At 33.5% G+C, this 23,452-nt stretch overlaps 1 protein-coding gene across 1 annotated transcript in view; it reads right to left on the bottom strand.

Annotated features, from left to right (window-relative positions):
• LOC106478488 (T-cell leukemia homeobox protein 3-like) overlaps window positions 1–19,404 on the bottom strand; it is a 41,608-nt gene extending 22,204 nt beyond the window's left edge. Inside the window, exons 1-2 of the mRNA XM_013939034.2 lie at window positions 18,894–19,404; window positions 5,843–6,074 (exon numbers count right to left, since the gene is read on the bottom strand). Of these exons, the coding sequence (XP_013794488.1) occupies window positions 5,843–6,074; window positions 18,894–19,404 (743 nt within the window). The remainder of the gene's footprint in view (window positions 1–5,842; window positions 6,075–18,893) is intronic.
• Window positions 19,405–23,452: the final 4,048 nt, after the last annotated feature.

The raw sequence follows: 23,452 nt of genomic DNA, 5'->3' as shown, positions 1-23,452 counted from the left end.
AGTTATCTTAGGTACAAGTAAACACTAGGTCCACTATAGTTATCTTAGGTACAAGTAAACACTTGGTCCACTATAGTTATCTTAGGTACAAGTAAACACTAGGTCCACTATAGTTATCCTAGGTACAAGTAAACACTAGGTCCACTATAGTTATCTTAGGTACAAGTAAACACTAGGTCCACTATAGTTATCCTAGGTACAAGTAAACACTAGGTCCACTATAGTTATCCTAGGTACAAGTAAACACTAGGTCCACTAAACGAACTAGTGCTGCAGTTATCTTAGGTACAAGTAAACACTAGATCCACTATAGTTATCCTAGGTACAAGTAAACACTAGGTCCACTATAGTTATCTTAGTTAAGTAAAATTCATGTTAGAACTTCTTTTTTATTTCTAAAAACTAAAACATAGTGTTATAGTTTGCACACATATTTGGTCACTAAAAACTAAATATGTTCTGTTACAAATGTCTTTAGTTAGTAAAAACTAAATATAAATAAATAGTGCGACAGCTATCTTTGTTCATCAAAAACTAAATATGTTTTGATAGAACTATCTCTGGTTACTGAAAACTAAATATGTTTTATAACTATATCTGGTTGCTGAAAACTGAATACATTATGTTGGAGCTGTCTCTGGTTACAGAAAACTGAATACGTTTTGTTGCAGCTGTCTCTGGTTACAGAAAACCGAATACGTTTTTCTTTATTATTAGTATGTTTGATTGTGTCATATTTTTCTATTATTAATGAGAAAAATTATATTTCGATCAGCCATTAAGAAATATTTATATTGTTAGTATACTTATTAGTTTTAACTTATTTATAGCTTGGTTGATTTTCAGTAGAATATACTGTAAACAATGGAACCAATAACGTAGATTGGTTGATTTTCAGTATAATATACTGTAAACAGTGGAGCCAATAATGTAGTTTGGTTGACTTTCAGTAGAATATATTATCAAAAAGGGAACCACTAATGTAGTTTGATTGATTTTCTGTAGAATAATATATTATAACCAATGGAACCAATAATGTAGATTGGTTGATTTTCAGGAGAATATATTATCAACAATGGAACCAGTAATGTAGCTTGGTTCATTTTCAATAGATAATACTGTAACCAATGCAACAAATAATGTAGTTTCGTTGATTTTCAGTAGAATATACTGTAAACAGTGGAACTAATAACGTAGATTGATTGATTTTCAGTAAAATATACTGTAAACAGTGGAATCAGTAATGTAACTTGGCTAATTTTTCAATAGAATATGTTACCAACAATGGAAATAATAACGTAGTTTGATTGATTTTCAGTAGAATAATATATTGCAAACAGTGGAATCAATAATTTAACTTGATTGATTTTCAATAACATATATTATCAAAATTGGAACCAATAATGTCGTTTCGCTGATTTTGGTAGAATAATATACTGTAAACAATGGAACCAATAATATAGCTTGGTTGATTTTCAGCATAGAGTGTACTGATAAATTGTATGTTTTATAGATGATATTAAATTTTTATTTACTTAATATCAGAAAAATAACTTAATTGTTGTGAGGATGTCAGGTATAACAGGTTACACTTGGCTAGTGTATACAATGAATATATTGAGGTTATTGTTCTGTTGTACAATCCTTAAGTGCTGGACTCAACCATTTAGAAGGTTTCTACTTTGGTAGAAAGGGTTGAGTGTAAGAGGTAGTTACAGGATATTTGAACTTATTTTTCCTTTTTCCACAATAAATCGTCCCACTGGTTTAAATTTTAATCTTCAGTTACTTAATCCCATGTGTGTCATAATTTACAATAATTATAACAAAAAATTAATACATTATAGAAATTCATTGGTGGTGATGATTGTGATGTATGTGCAGTGACTAAAAGTAATTACAACTGGTAAACTAAAATTAATACAGTGTAGTAATTTCTTGGTGATGATGATTATGATGTATGTGTAATGACTAAAGGTAATTACAATTAGTAAACTAAAATTAATACAGTGTAGTAATTTCTTGGTGATGATGATTATGATGTATGTGCAATAACTGAAAGTAATTACAATTGGTAAGTTATAATTAATACAGTGTAATATTATTTATTGGTGATGATGAATGTGTAGCGACCAAAGAACATTACATTTGGTAAAATGTAGTTAATGCTGTGTTGTAATTTGCCAGTGGTAATGATGGTGTACGTGTGTGGGTACTCATGACAAGTGTTTGCATGAAACAAAAGATACTGCGATATACAGTACCAGTATTACGATAGAAAATGTTAGCAGCATAACAGTCAATTATGTAAAACCAGACAAAGAACGGTTTAAACTCACTTAAATTTTATCTTTGACCTTTCAGAATATTGGAATCTTTCCGATTTCTATCATCACTGAGGATGATGACACTTGAATTCAATAAAACTTATCTGGCCACAAAGCCAGACTTCAACGAACAATGGTGGTCTAAGTTTGTACTTTTAAAATGTTACAACCAGGATTAGGAGTAGCTTTAAAAAAAATCGTGGTGCATGGAACATGTTTCATAAACTTTTCAGTTCGTTTTGGACTCTGAATCCTTCATGTCGACATGTAGAATATATTATTTTAGGTAACCCTGAAAAAAATACTTTCAGTTTTCATACGTTTCTTTTCAGGTTTTACACATACACACCTCAATTGGCTCTCGTGATAAATTTTCTTACATATTTTAGTTAAACAACGAACTTGAAAATCAATAATTTTAACTCCTAACTCTGTCAGAAATCATTGTTAATAAATGCGGTTCTAATTATTAATGATTTATGTCGCTCTGCAATTAAGATGTGTTCGTAAATGATAATGTTATGCTTCTGGAAGCATCTGGAGAAACAAACTTGTCACGCGCTTAGGCAGAACCTCAAAAGGGTTCTATATGAAATATTGTTTACCACCAACTATCTCCCTTTTATCAGAAGTGGATGTAAACAAAGTATAAAACCATCTCCCTTTAATCAGAAGAGAGTGTAAACAAATTACACTACTATCTCCCTTTAATCAGAAGACGGTGTAAACAACGTACACAACCACCTACCTTTAATCAGAAGAGAATGTAAACAACGTACACAACCACCTGCCTTTAATCAGAAGAGAGAATAAACAAATTACACAACCACCTCCCTTTAATCAGAAGAGGGTTTAAACGAAGTACGCAACTATTTCTCTTTAATCAGAAGAAAATGTAAACAAAGTACACAAAAATTTCCTTTTACTCAGAGAGGGTGCGAACAAAGCACACAAAGTATCTTTATATGGTGTCAATGTTCATCAGTATTGTACTTCCATGTTTAATGTCATGTAAATAACTAGTGTAAATTGGAGAAGCATCGTAGCATTCACCTACAGCAGAAATTAAGACATCCCAACCAAGGATGTGTAGTCTAACATTGAATCGCACCATTGAATTTTCCAGAAATAAATCATCTTAAGCGAAACCTTTTCTAAAGATTTTGGTGAATATCGGCTGCCAATCTCTATTAAGAAAATTATCGAACCTTCGATTCGTCAATGTAACTTTATAACATCTGAAAAAACGAGAGCTGTTGTTTCACTACAGCTTAATGAACTCGTTGGGGTTAATAAAACTTTTCTCCTCACATAAAAGGGACGAAGAATGAACACAACAATGGAAGAAAACACTATTAAAATACGCCAGTCACGAAAGAAATTCTCAATTCTATCACATATTGTTAAAATCTCAATATTCGTACAAGGTTATTTGTGGCGATATTATATTGTTTTCCTAGTTAAATAGGAGTCGTCCTAAATTCGAAAAACTTTATTTTTAGATATTTTCTAAAAAAGCATAGCAACGCTTGAACAAAATCTTTATAAAAAATTGAAATTACTAACTGTTACAACTATAAACATTCTTTTAAGAAGGGGTGTAAAAAAAGATGATAAGACTATTTGTTTAGACTGGTTTGAATCCAGTAGCAAAACCAATCTGTGTTTTCGTGTAACATTTTAATAATAAACCCACTGACATCTATTGTGGAAATAGCTTGTTACTAATGTCATGCTGGAGTAAAATCTAACTCTTATAGTTGATAATGTTTAACGTCATAGAAAACAAAGTCTGACGAGTTGAATGTGTCTATTATCATGAACTACGACAGTGGTTCATAATAGGGATAGCAAAGAATTGCACAAATCCATAATAGAATGTTCGTGCAAAAAGCATCTTAAACAATAAAGATTCAGTTCAAACAACACCTCAAAACATTTACTATTGACTGTTAAGGCTGTACACATATACAAATGCACAAAAAAAAGCACGCATGTTAGACTTACAAGGAAAAGATAACCCGCTAAAAACAGACAGTTTGTAATTCTTATTATCCTATTGCCAACCTACAACAAAAACGGCTTGGTATATTGTACCCAAACCTCTTGTAAAATGCTAAATAAAGTACTGCGAACGTCGTAAGGGTATAGAAAAATATATTTGTTTCTTCTATATTTTACGTAAACTAAAAAAACATCATAATTCTAGTGTAAACGATGTTATCATTACCCCTTAAAGTTAGTTTTATTACAAACATCTAGTGTTCCTTTAAAAAGCTTGAGTACATGGTGAAACGGGAATTGTCAGCCAATAATAGATGAACATTAGATGACTGTAACATGTAGATACTCAATTATTTGTACACTATACAATCGGTATATTAAGGGAGACAACCCCTATATTATGTATGAAGTGAAAACATATTGACTATACAGAAAGAGCAAAGCTACTTTCATATTAGAAACAGTTGTTTATTGGATGAAAAGAATAATACAAAACAGCCAACTATATATATATACTATACTCCTTCATTATTTCAGTTCTCCTTCCAATACTCAGACCTTTGATAATCGATTACATGCTCTGTTTCTTTCCGCCCACATTGGATCAAACAACGAAATTTTGTTTTTCCTATTGACAAATATCCTTCCCTAAAAGTTAATGCTACTTTGAAATATTCCGCAAGTAATGAAGCCCAGAACCTTTAGTAAACTTGATAAAAGGAGTTCTACCATAGATTACTGGATTACGAATAGCTCATGAATATACTGAATTCAAATGAACCCGCATTCCAGAGTAGTCCTGAGCGAATGCCTCTATATTACCAGACGTGTAATGGAGTAGTTAATGGAGGTCGTGTTGGGCTGATTGCGAAATAGTATTCCGCATTTTATATCTGTATACTTCCCTTCGGAACTGTAATTTGCATTGATATCAGGTTATATCACATGTTAAGTAGCGGAAAGCTATCATTTATTAGGTAGTATTAAGTACAAGTAAGAAACGAGCTTACTTTTACGTGTAGCCTACACATACAAATTCTATTCATTATAACGTCTTACAGAAATTCTGCATAGCTAAATAGAAACACCTAAATTTTCAGAAAGGGAGACCTCCAGCTAACGATTTTGATGACTAAAGTTATTTTCTACTTAAAAACTGGATGAAATAGTTGCATAATGATGAAATCACATATACACAACGCTCAACGCTTTCAATGAGAGACGCTTAAAGTCGTGCAAGAGAAAAAACAAAAAATTATACTATTCAATTTTATGTTATCAAAGAAATACCTTTCATGTTACGCGTCTACTTTGAAATACTCATCGTACAGCGTACCTGACTTGGTCACGTGCATACGTGTAACAATAGAACTCGCTAACTAAAATGTAAAACTTATACTAAGTATGAAATGTAACTTGCGCTTACATTATCACGTGTTTCGTCTTATGTTTATCTTATTTATTCTGATCATGGCTATACTGACATGCAAGAGATATTTTGAATATCGTACCTCCATTTCGTTCTCCTGTTCTGAAACCACGTCTTCACTTGTGCGTCCGTCATCTTCAGCTGCTTGGCCAGCGCAGCTCTTTCGGCTGAGGCTAGGTACTTCTGTTTGTGGAAACGTTTTTCTAGTTCACATATCTGCATTCGGGTAAAGGACGTTCTGGGCTTTTTCCTCTTTGGTGGCGTCCTATTCTGGTATGGATGACCTATCCTTCTGGTAGTCACAGGTGGAAGAGCTGGCGGAAGGGAGAAAGGAACTATATTGATGTCAGAAGCTTCTATTAAACAAAGCTATTCAGATATATACGTAAATACCGTATGCATGTTTATACTGAAATGCTGATCCTGATGCCGTACAGATTTTACTGTCTTTCAAAAGCAGGACTCTTTGACATAAACAGCTAGGTAGAGATGTATAGGATGTAGTTTATAAAACACTTTAAATTCCTCTTTATATAAAGCTTATATAACAGGAAAGGCAATTCCTCGCTTCTAGTTTTTGACCAACATTAAATCAGTTATTAAACAGTAACTTGGAGATATACCTATATAGGTGACAGAAATTAAACACTAGTTATTGAAGCAAAAATAGTTCAGCATGATGAGGTTCAAAATTAAATTTCAGCTACGAGTTTTGTTTGGCTTTCTCTGCTACAAAACTGGTTTTAATATCTTCCGTCAGCCTCTACTTTTAACATCTTATCGTAGTTTTTGATTTTAATATCTAACCGTTGCCTGCAGTTTTAATATCTTACCGTTGTCTGTAGTTTTAATATCTTACCATAGATTTTGGATTTAATATCTTTTAATATCCTCCAGTTTTAATATCTTACCATAGCTTATGATTTTAATATCTTCCCTTAGCCTCCAGTTTGAACATATTATCTTAGCCTCTGATTTTAATATCTTACCGTTGCGTCCAGTTTTTAGATATTACCATAGCTTTTGGATTTAATATCTTACAGTTGCTTCCAGTTTTAATATCTTACCGTTGCGTCCAGTTTTTAGATATTACCATAGCTTTTGGATTTAATATCTTACAGCTGCTTCCAGTTTTAACATCTTACCAAAGCTTCTGATTTTAACATCTTTCCATAGCCTCCAGGTTTAACATCTTACCGTAACGTCTGAATTATATATCCTCCCTTAGCCTCCAGTTTTAATATCTTATCATAGCTTTTGGAGTTAATATCTTCCCTCAAACTTAAGTTTTAACGTTTTGCTATAGCTTCTGCATTTTATATCTTCCCTTAGCCTCCAGTTTTATCATCTTAATATAGCTTTTGGATTTAATATCTTCCATTAGCCTTTAGTTTTTACATCTTACCGTAACCTCTGATTGTAATATATTTCCATAGCATTCAGTTTTAACATCTTACCATTGCTTCTGATTTTAATATATTTACATAGCCTCCAGTTTTAACACCTTACCGTAGCGTCTGAATTTTATGTCCTTCCTTAGCCTCCAGTTTTAATATCATATCATAGTTTCTGGTTTTAATATTTTACCAGTTTATGGTTTTAATGTTTTCATATAATATTTTGTTTTAATATATTCCCATAACCTCTGATCTCAATATCTTCCTCACGGCTTTTGGTTTTAGTATTTTCTCGTAGCTTCTGCTTTCAATATCTTACCATAGCCCCTAGTTTTAAGATCTTTTCATAACTTCTGGTTTTAATATATTATTAAATTTTATGGTCTTAATATCTTTACGTAGACTCTGGCTTTTATATATTTTTGTAGTCTCTGACCTTAATATTTTCGAATAGCTTTTGGTTTTAATACCTTCCCATAGCTTCTGTATTTAATATATTCCCATAGCTTCTGGGTTTAATATCGTACTAGATGACTTTGTAAGAGTTGAGCAATTGGTCTGAGGATAATATAATCTAGTTTGTAAAAGAACAAAAATAACAATACAACAATCACTACGATTATAAAATTGAATACACCTCATTACTTGTATACCTAAACTGTTTTCAAACAGCTGTTGTCTACTCTATTGTGGTATCATATACGTGATGTGTGTCTATAAGGCGTATTTTTATATGATCTACACACAACACCGAACACTTGGCAGTCAGTCATGCCTGAAAGCTCTTGTACATTCTGAAATTACATAAACACTTGTGATAATTATCAAACGCAGTAATGTTAGACAAGATTTATCCCTAACTGAAAACCTACTTATTTAGGCTGACAAACTACAACAATTAGGTCTTGACTCTTTTGAAACTAGTTCTAGTATATATATTTATTTATTTAAGCTGAGTATTTCTACCTGAACTTAAACAGACATATTCCTTAAAAAGTTAAAACTACTACTACTGAGCAGGGTTCAAACCTATGATTCTCCTTATGCGGGCAGATACTTTAAACAACACAGCTATTAGAACTATGAATGTCACAATGCACAGTTCTTTGTTTAGTGAGGCGAATATAAGGAAAATTGAAATATGCCGAAGACCATGTAAAATCCAAAATGTATTTATAGCCGTTTTGTTTTAGAGAGATTATTTAAGAATTTTCCAGCTATCGCCAGCATGACTTCTAGCCAGTTATATACATAATTCCATCCAGATAAGTCAGTCAGCTATTACGACATCAACTTTACCGTGTCTCAATAAATCCAACAGTTCTTATGACATCAACTCCTATATGTCTTAATAACACAAGAAGGTATTAGGATACTCTCTTTGGTAAAACAAAACTAACAATTATTATGATATAAACTCTGGTTTGTCTCAATAACGCTATCGACTATTTTTTGTATGTCTTAATAAAACCATTATTTATTATATCAACTCTAATATGTCACAGTAAACCCGTTATTCATTATCAACTCTAGTATGTCTTAATAAAACTGTTATTCATCATAGCAGCCCTAGTATGTCTCAATAAAACTGTTATTTATTATATCAAATCTAGTATGTCTCAATAAAATATTTATTTATCATATAAGTTCCAATATGTAACAGTAAAATCTAGATTTATTATTTCAACTCCAGTACGTCACAATAAAATCTTTATTTATTATATAAACTACAGTATATCTCAATAAAACCGTTATTTATTATATCAACTCTAGTATGTCACAGTAAAATTTTTATTTATCTTATCAACTTCAGTATGCCTTAATAAGACCTTTATATATTATACTAACTATAGTATGTCACGATACAAGCGTTATTTATTATACCGACTCTAGTATGTCACAGTAAAATTTTTATTTTTATATCAACTCTAGTATGTCATAGTATAATGTTTATTTATTTTATCAACTCTTGTATGTTCCAGTAAAATCTTTATTTATTATACCAACTACAGTATGTCACGATACAACTGTTATTTATTATATCAACTCCAGTATGTCACGAGCTAATGTGGCTATCCATGATGATCACTAAGAAACCAAGCCACCAGCTAATGTGACCATTCATACTAATCACTAAGAAACCAAGCCCAAAAGCTAATGCGGCTATCGATATGATCACCAATAAATTAAATCCACCAACTTATGTGGTTATCTATACTGATCACTAAGAAATCAAGCCCATCAGTTAATGTGGCTATCCATACTGATCACAAAGGAACTAAACTCTGAGATGAAGGTGTTTAAGCTTGAATTTTAGCTTATTGGAACTAATAGGAAGTGTAATAACGTGGATAAATGGTCATTATCTCACAGTTAGTTTTTGTGTGGAATTTATGCCACCAATCGTTTTAAATGAAAAAATGCATAATTATAAGGTAGCTTCAGAATTATGTACTAAAGTGATAGTTTGTTGTTGCTTTTCATAAGTAGAATTTAAAGATAAAATATTAATAGAATATATATATAATGATATTTAAAAAATGTTTAAGATCTAACTAATAGCAGTGTTAGCCCTATTTTTATACAACAACGTGTTTAACAATAAGAAATAGACAGAAAAACACCGTGCATTGAATGGGCTTTTAATAGAGATATCCGAACAAAGCGCTAAAAAGTGCCATACTGCAACTGCGTGACTTGCCGGTGTTTGTGTACAAGCTACATAACATAAAACAATACAGAGTCCAGTTTTTATATCTTAACATTTTCGTGTTTTGAAATACTTAAATCACTTGTGAAAATGATGAATCGATTACCTTGTCGACTCAGTGCTTGTTTGAGTCAATTCGTTCCCACTAAGGAAGAGCTTACTTTGCGATCCAGCTGTGAAATTACACTATAAGACGGAAAGGTGTGATTGATTGATTGGGTTGTAATTTCTAAGTTAACTGCCGATATTTTCGAATGTTTGAGGATTCAAGCCCTCCTTAGGATGTAACTACACTAGAATTAAGCAACAGGTGCATTGCAAAAATGCGAACGTATACCTTCTTAGGATAGAGCCCGAATCTCCATTCACACAAATTCTCCTGTGCGTACTTCACGTCCTTTCCCCTCTTAGAACCCATAAAGCTAGAGTAAATTATAAGCTCAAATGGAAATTACACACGGTTGTTATGTTATATTTTACAAGTTTCTTACATATGCAGAAATTCAAATATATATAATACGGATAGGAAATAAAACCAGGTTTCTACAGTCTTTGTTGTTCTAAGACACTTTTATAATAATGAACTGAATAGCATTTCGATTGCATTTACATTTTACAATAGTTTCAGTACCAGGTAAATCAACTTAATTTAATAAAAAAAATCTAGTACTTTACTTATTAGTCAGTAAAATGGGAATTTTTAAACCTAGATGGCAAATTATGCGACGCATAAGTTAAACGGTCGCCTCAGACATCCCAATATTCATGAACAGCCATCCTTAATTTATAATTGCTGACCAGAGGGAGGGCAACCATTAAAACGCACCCACCGCCTACTTGACTGTTCTTTATCGAATAGTGGAATGGATTACACCCTTATAACTCGCCCAAAGCTGCAAGTGCGGAGTGCATTCAGCGGAATATGGCATTCTCAAACCTTGGACTTTCCGACCGATAGCTGGACACACTAACCATTAGGTCACATCCAGCCCTATCTAGTAACTACTTGAGGCCGAACATATACCAGAAATCTATCAAATACTTCATATTTCACCGAAGAAAAATTTGTGATACACTATTTCAAAGTACTACATCCATGTACTAGGATATATAAAATGACCTAGCAGATATAAAAGCACTGTAACAGTCGCATAAGTTGTATCATGCAGTTTACGTATGCTGATTTCGATAAAAAATTAAGCTAAAGCATTTTTATGGTAATAACAAAAACATGAAACGAAAAGAGCAAAATAAAAAATTCCAATTTTTGGTTTTCTAATGAAGCAACACGAATGACCATTCATTGCAGTACAATGAAGATTCGTTCATGTAAAACCCTTCACATGTCACGTCAGGCGAGCACACTAGCTTAGAATTAAGAATGCTAAGGACTAAGCCTAGAATATGTATACAGTGTAAAACTCTTTACATCTTACATCAGGAATGCGCAATACGTTTAGAATTAAGAATGCTAAGGACTAAGCTTAGAATATGTATACAGTGTAAAACTTTTTGCATCTTTCATCAGGAATGCGCAATACGTTTAGAGTTAAGATTGTTAAGGACTAAACCTAAAAACTACACACACAGTACAAAACACTTAACATCTCACATCAGGAATGCACGCTACGTTTAGAGTTAAGATTGTTAAGGACTAAGCCTAAAACTACACATACAGTATGAAACACTTTACATGTCACATCAGGAATGCACACTACGTTTAGAGTTCAGACTGTTAAGGACTAAGCCTAAAACTACACACATATTTGCATTGAAAATAAACACTGAGCACAATGTAACTTTTTCTTTGAAAACGTCACTTTCTTCTGGATTCTTTCACTAAACCATGTTTTAATAGCACCACTACAAGAAGCCGTTTACATAAAATACTTTTTTTTGTATTAAAAAAAGAGTTACGACGCGTTAAACACATTACCGGTGATGTGAAGTTTCAAAGCTGACACAATAAACTTTTTTGACATCGAATGGTATGCCATGATTTAAAGGATTAGATTTATAAAGTGAGTCGGCGAAATATGTAATAAACAAATACATCTTAGACTAAAAATGTGCGTTTTCTTTTATTGTATGCGTGTAACATGACACACTTTTTTTACACGTGAGCGCTCTGAAATGTTTAAAATTTATAGAAGGTATTGGCTTGTCAGGTCTATAATAAATCCATCTATAGAATTTTTGTATTATCTAATAACTGATAATTTATACGGTTTAACAAGTCTGTAATGAATCAATCTGTACAGTGTTTTTTTATAATCTCTAATAACTAAATAATCTGTAAGGTTTATTAAGCCTATAAGAAATCCACCTATACGGTTTTTATAATCTTTAGTAACTAAGTAATCTATACGGTTTACCAAGTTTTTAATAAATCCATCTGTACATTTTTTATAATCTCTATTAATTAAATAAGCTATACGGTTTGCTAAGCTTTTAAGAAATTCATCTGTACGATTTTTATAATCTTAATAATTACTGACCGATAAAATTTATCAAGTCTATAATTTTGTTTCTTTGTTGTTAAACACAAAGCTACACAATGGACAATTTGTGCTGTGCCCATCACGGGTATTGAAACCCAAGTTGTAGCGCCATAAGTCCAGAGACTTACCGTTGTGTCACTTGGGGTGCAAGGCTTATAAAAGATCCATCTGTAGAGTTTATAAAATCCCTAATAAGTAACCATCTATACGGGTATCATATCTGTAATAAATCTACTTACAATGTGTTTTTGGTTACCAGTAGCCACTCAGCTTACGAATTAGCAGATTTATAATAAATCCATGTATAAAGTTTTTGTAGCTTTGAATAGATACATTCTACGAATTATCAGGTTTTATAACAAATCCACGCATAAAGTTTTTGTAGCTTCGAATAGATACAGCCTACGAATTATCAGGTTTATAATAAATCCACCTATAAAGTTTTTTTTCTAAATCGCTAATAACTACACAACATAAGTAAGCAAAAATGTTTAAATATTTCTATACACAAGTAAATAAGATATAAAAATAGATTTTTATCACATTTATATGTAAATAATGTCAATAAAAGGCCTTAACAAAAATTATGCTTAAAACCCTGTGGGTTTTTAAAATATATTATCACAAACAAGAATAAAAACTCTAACTTGGACGGATTCAGGTTTTAATCAGTTCTTTGGTAATACAATTGGTTCAACTAAGATATCTTCAGGGGTTGGGCGCCGAATGTTTAAGGGTAATTTAGCCATAAACCCAGCAACGAATGATTGACGAGGTCTGGCCAGTTTAGCTTACGTGAATTAAGTCTAACTTATAAAACTGAGCACATGCCCCCACCCACTCCTACGGTGGCTCAGCGATTAGTCTGAGGGCTTACAATACAAAAAATCAGGTACAGCACAGATAACTCATTTTGTAGTTTTGTGCTTAATAACAAACAAAAAAATACACTGGGCACTGATGCAAATATGTAAAGCAGTATGTTCTTAGAAGTCAACAAGCTAACAAATATATAAGGTTTGGTTATGGAATTTGTACCTCTTAAATATCAGTAATCTGACTAGAATGGTTAAAATTATACTAATATATAGCTTACTAGTTTTAACGCATTATAATTTAACTACTGCAGAAGGTTATCCACACAAGATTATCAGTTGATTGAGCTACGTAGCGTTAATGCTACTTTGACTCGAGCAAATTTAACATGCCCATGTCAGATAGTCATTTCGACGGATAATAAAGTTTCGCATGTATCACAACTGGTAGTCACATAGTTGGTTAACGCACGAGCCTACGGTTAGTTAATTACACATGCCACGTGAGATATGCATCATCGGTCAAGCTTACCCCTTAAAATGTGACACCCAGTTGTTAGTTGATAAGAGCTGCCCTACACTTTTTTATACAAATTGTAACACACTACCGCGTGACAGAAAGTGTTCGCGAAGCTTGGAATCTTTGTTTCTTTGCTAAATTTCGCGCAAAGCTACGGAAAGACTATCTGCGCTAGCCGTCCCTAATTTTGAAGTGATAGACTAGAAGGAAGACAGCTAGTAAACACCACCCACCGACAACCCTTGGTCTACTCTTTACCAAAGAATAGTGGGATTGACCGTCCCGCGACTGAAAGGGTGAGCTTGTTCGGTGAAAGGATTCGAACATGCGACCCTCAGATTTCGTGATATATTTGGAGAGAAAATAATACTCTCGCCCCGGCTCAGGAGTGTTTAATTAATGATATAATGGAATCATATTAATTAACTTGATCTTACGGTATCGAGATCTAGATAAAAATGTTTGCCTATAACGAAGACTTTTAGATTCATGAAAAGCAATTAATTACACATTGAAACCTCACATTTCTGGTGCAAATGTTTCATCACGATTTCAGTTTTTAAAAAACCAGTTGTTAACACCTGTATATTTAATTTGAGTTAAAATAATGGACCATCTCTTTCTTTCTCGGAGAAAAGTCCTAGAAGTCTTTATTAAGTAATTTGTGTTTTGTTTGTTGTATTTCGTGCGAAGCTACGCAAGGGCTATCTGCGCCAGTGGTCTTTTGTTTAGCAGCGACAGGCTAGAGGAGAGGCAGCTAGTCACAACCACCTACCTCCAGTTCTTGGACTACTTTTTACCAACGAACATTGTTACGCTCCCACGGTGATGGGATTCGAACTCGCAACCCACAAGTTGCGATTCGAGCCACTAAACCATGCGTTAGAGATTACAAGTAATGCCGCATAATGACGGCCTTTAACTAAACAATAATCCATCCTGACCTGATATATATATACAAGCAGCCATGGAGTTCGTTATGTTATTATCGGTGAGTTTATCCTCTGACTGTCCTGGAGATTATCCCTTTACCATCATGGAATATATATTTTTTGCTCTAATAGTGTTTATTCTCTTACTATAGTGCCGTTTATTCCCTTACTGTAATAGAGTTTATTCTTTTACTGTGATTTCATTTATTCCTCTACTGTAATAGCGTTTATTCTCATACTATGGTGCCGTTTATTTCTCTACTATAATAATGTTTATTATTTTACTATGGTGCCGTTTATTTCCCTACTGTAATAGAGTTTATTCTCTTACTGTGATGCCGTTTATTCCAGTACAGTCTCAGAATTTATTGTATTATTATACATCATGGGATATATTCACGAGTGTATATATTCAAATTATTAGCTTTAACAGCTATTCTTCCTTAGCTATGTTTTATGCTCAGAGTCTAATGTTTACTATCACCATTCAATCACATCACTATTCAATCTCCCTCATTATTCAGTCACACCATTCGATCAAACCCCACCATAAGTGCTTCGTAATGTGTTAGATATATTGCCACTCTTTTCACACTGCTCTGAGTTATCTTTAATAGACTGTGTAAAAAGGATGAATATCAAGATGAAAAAATCTATACCAAACATAATTAGCAACTTATAGCCAGTGGTCATACAATTAACGTTATCTGAACTGTGCTGTTACTGTGGCACAGAGATATGTCTGCTAAAAACCGGATTTCGATACCTGCGGTGGGCAGTGCACAGATAGCCCATTGTGTAGCTTTGTGCTTAACCTCAAACAATTAAAACTTCCTAAATAGCAAAGCGTCAACAGTAAACTTTTAAATTGGTATCATCTTTCTTGTATTAAGTCCATTTATTTAATTATTAATAAACGTATAATTAACATTCTACTCATTTCACTCAATAATTACGTATTGGATTCTTCATTAAAAAAATTCAGTCAACAGCAGCGACGATTCTTAGAGTGAGGTATGAACGGGTGGTAAATAGATGGATTTAGGGGAAGCCATTTTTTAAAGGGTAAGTGGAAGGAAATCTAGGGAAGATAAAGTAAGAAGCTCCAAGGGCTAATCAGAAGTTGGATAATATTTTGTTTGGTGGGTGTTCCTTCTGTCAGGTGACCTAGTAACTAAACACATTGTATTGTGAGAGATGTAGCTTTTACTAAACCTTTTAAAGAATGCTTTAGGGAGGGGAGGGAAGACAGACAAGTTTCAGGATTGGTGCCCACCCCTTCTCACCTCCCTTTGGCGTCCCTACTGTCAAGAGTATATTACAAATCGAATCCAAAGCTATTGGCTAGATCCTTCATTATAAATCGAATCAAGAGCTATTGGCTGAATCCTTTATTACAATTTGAATCAAGAGCTACATAACTGAATCATTTATTATAATTCGAATCAAGAGCTACATGACTGAATCCTTCATAAAAATCCACTTAAGAGCAATATGACTGGATCTTTTATTACAAATCTAATCAAGAGCTACATGACTGGATCCTTCATTACAAATCAAATCAAGAGCTGCATGGCTAGATCCTTTATTGCAAATCAAATCATTAAACCAGTGGAATGTATTGTACAAAGCTGTTATACCCTAGTACAAAATACACGTTTAGACCTGTGGAATGTATTGTACAAAGCTGTTATCTCGTAATATCATATAAATGTTTAGATCTGTGGAATGTACTATACAAATATAATATTCTCACAATATCATTTAACATTTTAGGTCCCTGTAATAATGGCAGACTCCTTACTAAGTTGTTACACCCTCTTCCCCTCCTCACACACCCTTCATATAGTAACCTAAGTTAATTTAAGTAAAAATGACCTTAAAACTCTATAAATATCTTCAGAATAAGTGACTTTTTTGTGATAAATATTATACTCATTCTTATTTGTCATTGGTTTTGTTAAGTTACTATTATGAATCACTTACATCATTTTATATATGAATATAAAAACTTATTTTTATAATTAAAATAACGACACGTTTCCTTGTTTCATAATAGCAACTCAACAAAACCAATGACAAATTAGATGCTACATTCTGAAAACTATTATACACCCTCTAAAAAAATAAAAGGAAAATTATATCATTTTATATATGAATATAAAAACTTATTTTTATATTTAAAATACCCACACGTTCCTTTTCCTTGTATTCTTTCTGTGGGGGAGGTTTTAATATTGTTCACAATGTAGCATCTAATTTGTCATTGGTTTTGTTGAGTTGCTATTATGAAACAAGGAAACGTGTCGTTATTTTAAATATAAAAACAAGTTTTCATATTTATATATAAAATGATATAATTTTCCTTTTAATTTTTCGGGAGTGGGGGTTTATAATAGTTTTCAGAATGTAACATCTTATTTGTAAATTCCAAGTTCATTTCAAGTCTTAGTAGTGATATATTTATAACACGTTTCTTTTGTTACCACATTCGATATTATTATTAGCATGTAATCATCTTTAACGTAAAAAGAAATTTAATTAAGTTAGAATTTTGCCCGAATTAACTCATTTGTGAACGGAACTCTTAAGGATATGTTGTTTGAGGCTTAAAACGTGGACTTAACAAACAGGTAGAAACAGACTTCACAGGGATTCTCTACGTAGAGGAGCGTTTTTGTTCAGCTAGATTTCAGCTGCATTGAAACGTTTTGATTTGACAAGATTTCAGCTGTATTGGAACGGTTTGATTTGTCAAGATTTCAGCTGTATTGGAACGATTTAATTCAGCCAGATTTCAGCTGTATTAAAACGTTTTCATTCAGCCAGGTTTCAGCTGTATTAAAACGTTTTCCTTCAGCCAGGTTTCAGCTGTACTGAAGTAACATAAGCTTTGTGACGGTTGATGCAACTTAGTCTAAACGTGGAGAATTATTGTAACTTTTATATGGACTTAATTATATGAATTTTACTGTTGTTCAAATATCCAAAAATAGAACGTCCAAATATTACCATTTCAAGCATAGTTTTATGTTATAATTGAACTTTTTAAATAAAATGCCTGGGCCAGCTGCAACTTTTTTATAAAATATTGAGAAAAAAAATGGAAATACTAACAAATTTTGTGAGTGGATAATACCAAAGTTTATCTTCCATTATTTGAGAAATGTAAAATCGCATCAATGATTTTGTTTATTTCACGAAATTGAGGGACAAAAGTGTTTTTATTTCTGAAAAATAACTCCGGAACGCGTTAATCAGTTACTATCAGAGCACCTTTCCTCACAGAGGATATTCTTCGATTTATTCTAAACCAAGTTATTTCTACAAGTGTTTGTTAAATATAGATCTCTCAGCGAATCCAGGTTCTCTTGGTGTTAAATATTGCGCATCAAGCGATTTATCGTGAAACATAGATAGCATTAACGTTGTAGCGTTGTAACCTGGCGAGGGATCATGTTTTACAGCATGACTACCCCAGGAAAGAGACAGATATATTTTGAAGGCGGAGACAAGAGCTAGGTAAAGGTTGTTACTTCTTATATTTTATAATAGCAGTGACAGTTTCTGTACTATGAAAGACCTCTTTAAGATATTTTTACTATGATAATTATATTTTCATATAAATTGCATGCCTTTATGTAAGATACAATTTAAAAAACAGTTCAGTAAAATGAAATGTCATCTAGATTGTATGCATAGTTAGATTGGAAATACATGTTCTGCTTGTGTTTTGTTGGGACTGCAAGCCATTCAACAACCAGGTAATTAATTCTAACAAGGTAAAATAACACAGATCACAGCAAGTGCCAGTATTTGATCACTGCATCGTACCCCATGGTTTAGAAGCAACAGTTATATCAAAATAAAAACTTAAATAGTTTCGCTATCCATCTAGAGTATGCAAACAACAGTGTTTTTGTCAGAGCTGTCAGTTTTACAACTGATTTATACGCCTAGAGGGTTTTCCTGGGTTCGCTCAGATCCCCATGACAACATGTTTTAGCAGCTGAAGCTCGGCTTAAATGAGTACGGAAATTCATAAAAAAATATCTTAATGTTATTTTAATGATATTCCTGCCCTGTATCGAGGCGAGAAACGGACCTTGAACAACTGTATTTTCTTTATATTTTTTAAGAACCGGGTATTCGTCTAACCTGCCATTGACTAAATGAGGCATAGCGAGAAGCGTTGTATTATAATTTTTATGTTTACATTCAAATCATCAGCTATGAAAGAAACTTCATTAATGCCTACCTTGAATACGGTCTTTCACAAGAGACTGAGCGGGACCCATCCATGGGAATGCCGAGGTGAACGGCAGCGGTGCTGGCCTGTGCGCAGGCACTCGAATCACAGAGCCCGCGCCGTTCATAGTAAAACTGTCGAAACTTGGCATGAAGTTATGCGCCATTGGAGCTTTGATACTGTTCAGGTGTAATGACGGCAGTCCTGAACTGCACGTGACATTAAGGTTACTGATACTTTCATAATAGGACACCTGGGGATTGTCACACTGCATGCAGCTAACCTCCAAATCCGATGAAGGCGACTTGTTGTCTTCTTTTTTCTTCTCCTCTCCTAATAAACGACTGATACTGAAAGATAGTTTAGGTTTGGTAACTGCATGAGGGTGCGGAGGGGACACCGATGGTTCACTAGGCGAGCTAGGGGAGCCAGCGGGAGAACTAAGACTGACATCTCGTGCTGATCTTGGTCTTGTGACACCTCCACCTTCTGAGCCTTCCGAAACCTGCATTTTGTCCATCTTTTCTCTTTTCAAAAATTAGAGAAAGTCAAACACAACGTAGAGCCAGCATGTACACTTTAATAGATATTAATTTTATCATGAAAATGTTAAATATAAACCAGTTCCGAACAGTTAAGTTTCCTTCAAAGCTGTACTCAGTAGAAAGCCGCGCACTGTTAAAGCTGATAGCTTCTTATATCGGTTAAAACCACGTGGCTCAGTAAACCAGCAATACTAGACTTCACAGTAAAATAACTAACTTTGTTTGCGACTCGACTGGTGAATTGCTGACACGATGATCGTAGTAAAGGCGAGAGTACTAGCGAAGAGCCGACCGACAGTTAACGTATTGTGGGCTACGTAACGTGTGGGCTGTATGTCAGCGGTTGCACAGACACTTGCTCGCTGCGGGAAGCTATACTGTTTTTAGTCCTTACTATAACCTTGCGGGTGGAGGAGGACATGGAGGGAGGACTAACTTATGAACGACAAGTCCTATTTAGTTATAGTACCTCCTACCGCCAGACTTTTGCAGAGATGCTGACTTAAACGAACGAGCTTAACTTGATAATCACCCTACAACCTTTGCCGGCAGGGGGCTGTCAGGTTTCCTAAGGGGAGGATCACTCGGCTTCCAATTGGCCGAGTTACTGATCGCAGCGCTAGGTTTCGTCTCTGGCGGCGTCACTGTACAATTAGCACGGCTCGTCCCGCCCCTTCCAAGATTTGCTCTGCTTTCTCCAAATTGATTACGGAGCTTGCAAGAAGATCCTTGTTTCCATTAATTTGCGAGCAATTCATGGCGGATTTGCGTTCTCACCATGAGCATACTGTAGTTACTCTACAGTACTGTTAAACAAGGACTTCTCACCACGTGTTTAGTAGGATTCCAGTCCAATACTGAAAGTATTTTCACTCCCCAATATACTGTGACGTCACATCCACTTCCGACAGGTAAATGATGTACCTTTCTATCATATACTTACAAAAACCAAACTATTCTATAAATATTTTGTCGAGCTTTTAAATACTGTTTATCTTTAAACTGCTAATTCAGTTGTAGCTTGTTAGGTATATATATTTCCTTCCTGCAAATCTTCAATTACTGGGAACTAAAGAATTCATAAGATAGTACTGTAATGCCTGAAAAAAACCTAGAAAAAACCTATATATATATGTATGGTTTGAAGTGTATGTTTCATAACATGTGTTCAAATAAACGCACATTGTTTGGAAGTGATAATCTCGTTTTAAATAGTAAATAGCAACTCCACCCCGTAAAAAAACAACCTGCTACAAGTAACTGCAACAATACTTTCCGTTCCCTATGCTCCACTGGGAGTTTACAGGAATATATATATATATAAACTAGCTTTAAACAGTATATTACTTCTGTTTCTATACCATAAGCTAGCTTTAAACAGTACATTACTTCTGTTTCTATACCATAAGCTAGCTTTAAACAGTATATTACTTCTGTTTCTATACATAAGCTAGCTTTAAATAATGTATTACTGTTGTTTCCTTATGATAATCTGTTTAAAACAGTGTATTACTGCTGTGTTCACACCACAAGCTGACTCTAAACATTGTATTGCTGTTGTTTCTGTATGACAAGATATAGTTTCTATCAGCATATTATTCATTTAAGGAGACCTTTTCGGTTCTAAACGTTAATAAAACAGTGTGTTAAGAGCTATATCATTTTTTTATAGAAAAACTACATTGCTGAAATTACACTAAGTGTTCTTAATTTACAGCGATTTTTTTTACCAATCAGCTCACAATGGTACAATGGTAATATTTCTATACCATATTACATATTACGTTGCTAAGAGCATATTCTACATTTATGTACTTATACCTTACTACTGCTATGGCCATGACACTAAAAAACAAGAACTAAATAATTCAAAATACAAAACTTCTGATAATCTAAGCGCTTTTATATAAAAGATAAACCATTTCTTGCATGCATGACTTAGGGTGGTATATCCTTCAGATAGCGTTCGAATTACTGGGTTTGTTGTATACAGCTACTGGTACATTCTACATCTGTGTGTATGATTGCCAAACTGCTACAGCTACATTCTACATCTGTATGTATGATTATCAAACTACTACAGCTACATTCTACATCTGTATGTACTATTGCCAAACTGCTACGGCTACATTATACATCTGTATGTATGATTATCAAACTGCTACGGCTACATTATACATTTGTATGTATGATTACCAAACTACTACAGCTACATTCTACATCTGTATATATGTATGATTACCAAACAACAACGGCTACATTCTACATCTGTATGTATGATTGCCAAACTGCTACGGCTACATTATACATCTGTATGTATGATTATCAAACTGCTACGGCTACATTATACATTTGTATGTATGATTACCAAACTGCTACGGCTACATTATACATCTGTATATATGTATGATTACCAAACAACAACGGCTACATTCTACATCTGTATGTATGATTACGAATCTACTACGGCTACATTCTACATCTGTATGTATGTATGTACGGTCACGAAACTGCTACGGCTACATTCTACATATGTATGTATGCTTACCAAACTGCTACGGCTACATCCTATATCTGTATGTATGATTACCAAATAGCTAAGGCTGCATTCTACACCTGTATGTATAAGTACTAAGCTGCTACGGCTACATTCTACATCTGTATTCATGTTTGATTACCAAGCTGCTACAAATACATTATACTTATGTACATCTGTAAATGATCACCATGCTGCTACAACTATATTCTATACCAGTTTTTATACATAATCACCGTGGTGTTATAAATATATTCTACATACATAATCTGTATGTATAATCACCATGCTGCTACGACTATATTCCAAACCTGTGTATATGTATGATCGTCATACTGTTACAACTGTCTTCTACACCTGTTTATACGTATAAGTACCATGCTTATACAACTGTATTCTACACTTGTTTATATGTATAATCACCATGCTGCTACGACTGCATTTTACTTTTGTATGTGTATAAATGATCACCATGGTGCTACGACTATATCATACACTTGTTTATAATGAACATGCTGCTACGACTATGTTCTAAGTCTGTTTGCATAAATAGGTGAATCATTGTGTGAGCTTTGCTAATAGTTGCAGTAAACTAGAATAATGAAACCTTGTGGACTCTATAGTTTAGTATAACTTAACAGTTGTAATTTAGGACTTCTTCAAAATATTTTGCACAGTCATATACATGTGGGAAGACAAATAAACCTGTTCTTTTGTAAAATGGTTTTCTTTCTTTAGCGATCGGAACGTGCTTTTGGGAATTCAAGTTCAACAGAGTTTACTTATACTCTTACTTAAATTATGTTTCAGAAATAAAAAACACCAACATTTGCAGATTTTAAGTACGGTGTATTTCATCAAGAGACATTTGAAAAAGCTAATATCAAACAAGGCCTTCTCCCTGTAACTAAAGCTGTCATACACCATTGATAAGTTAGTGATTTTATAAGTTGAAGAAGTTAATGTCATTTGCCCCGTGTAAATCACACTGTATAAGCCAGCTCAAGCGTGACTTATGATGGCTGAAGCGGCAAGTATAGCGAGAATTTCTCTATTTATTATTATTTTTTCTATAAGTATTCCAGATTTTTTGTCTCAGAGAGTTGCAGTTTCATAACAAGATTTTACCTGTTGTTATTTCAAAACTTTTCCAGATTTTTGTCTTAGATAGTTGTGGTTTTATAAAGAGATTTTACCTGTTGTTATTTCAAAACATTTCCAAATTTTTGTCTCAGATAGTTGTGGTTTTATAGCGAGATTTTACCTGTTGTTATTTCAAAACCTTTCCAGATTTTTGTCTCAGATAGTTGTGGTTTTATAACGAGATTTTACCTGTTGTTATTTCAAAACATTTCCAGATTTTTGTCTCAGATAGTTGTGGTTTTATAACGAGATTTACCTGTTGTTATTTCAAAACCTTTCCAGATTTTTGTCTCAGATAGTTGTGGTTTTATAACGAGATTTACCTGTTGTTATTTCAAAACCTT

The sequence above is a fragment of the Limulus polyphemus genome, unplaced genomic scaffold (assembly GCF_000517525.1).
Source record: "Limulus polyphemus unplaced genomic scaffold, Limulus_polyphemus-2.1.2 Scaffold216, whole genome shotgun sequence".
Taxonomy (NCBI): domain Eukaryota; kingdom Metazoa; phylum Arthropoda; class Merostomata; order Xiphosura; family Limulidae; genus Limulus; species Limulus polyphemus.
Note: the sequence above shows the minus strand (reverse complement) of the source record. Positions and strands in the feature narration are given on the sequence as shown.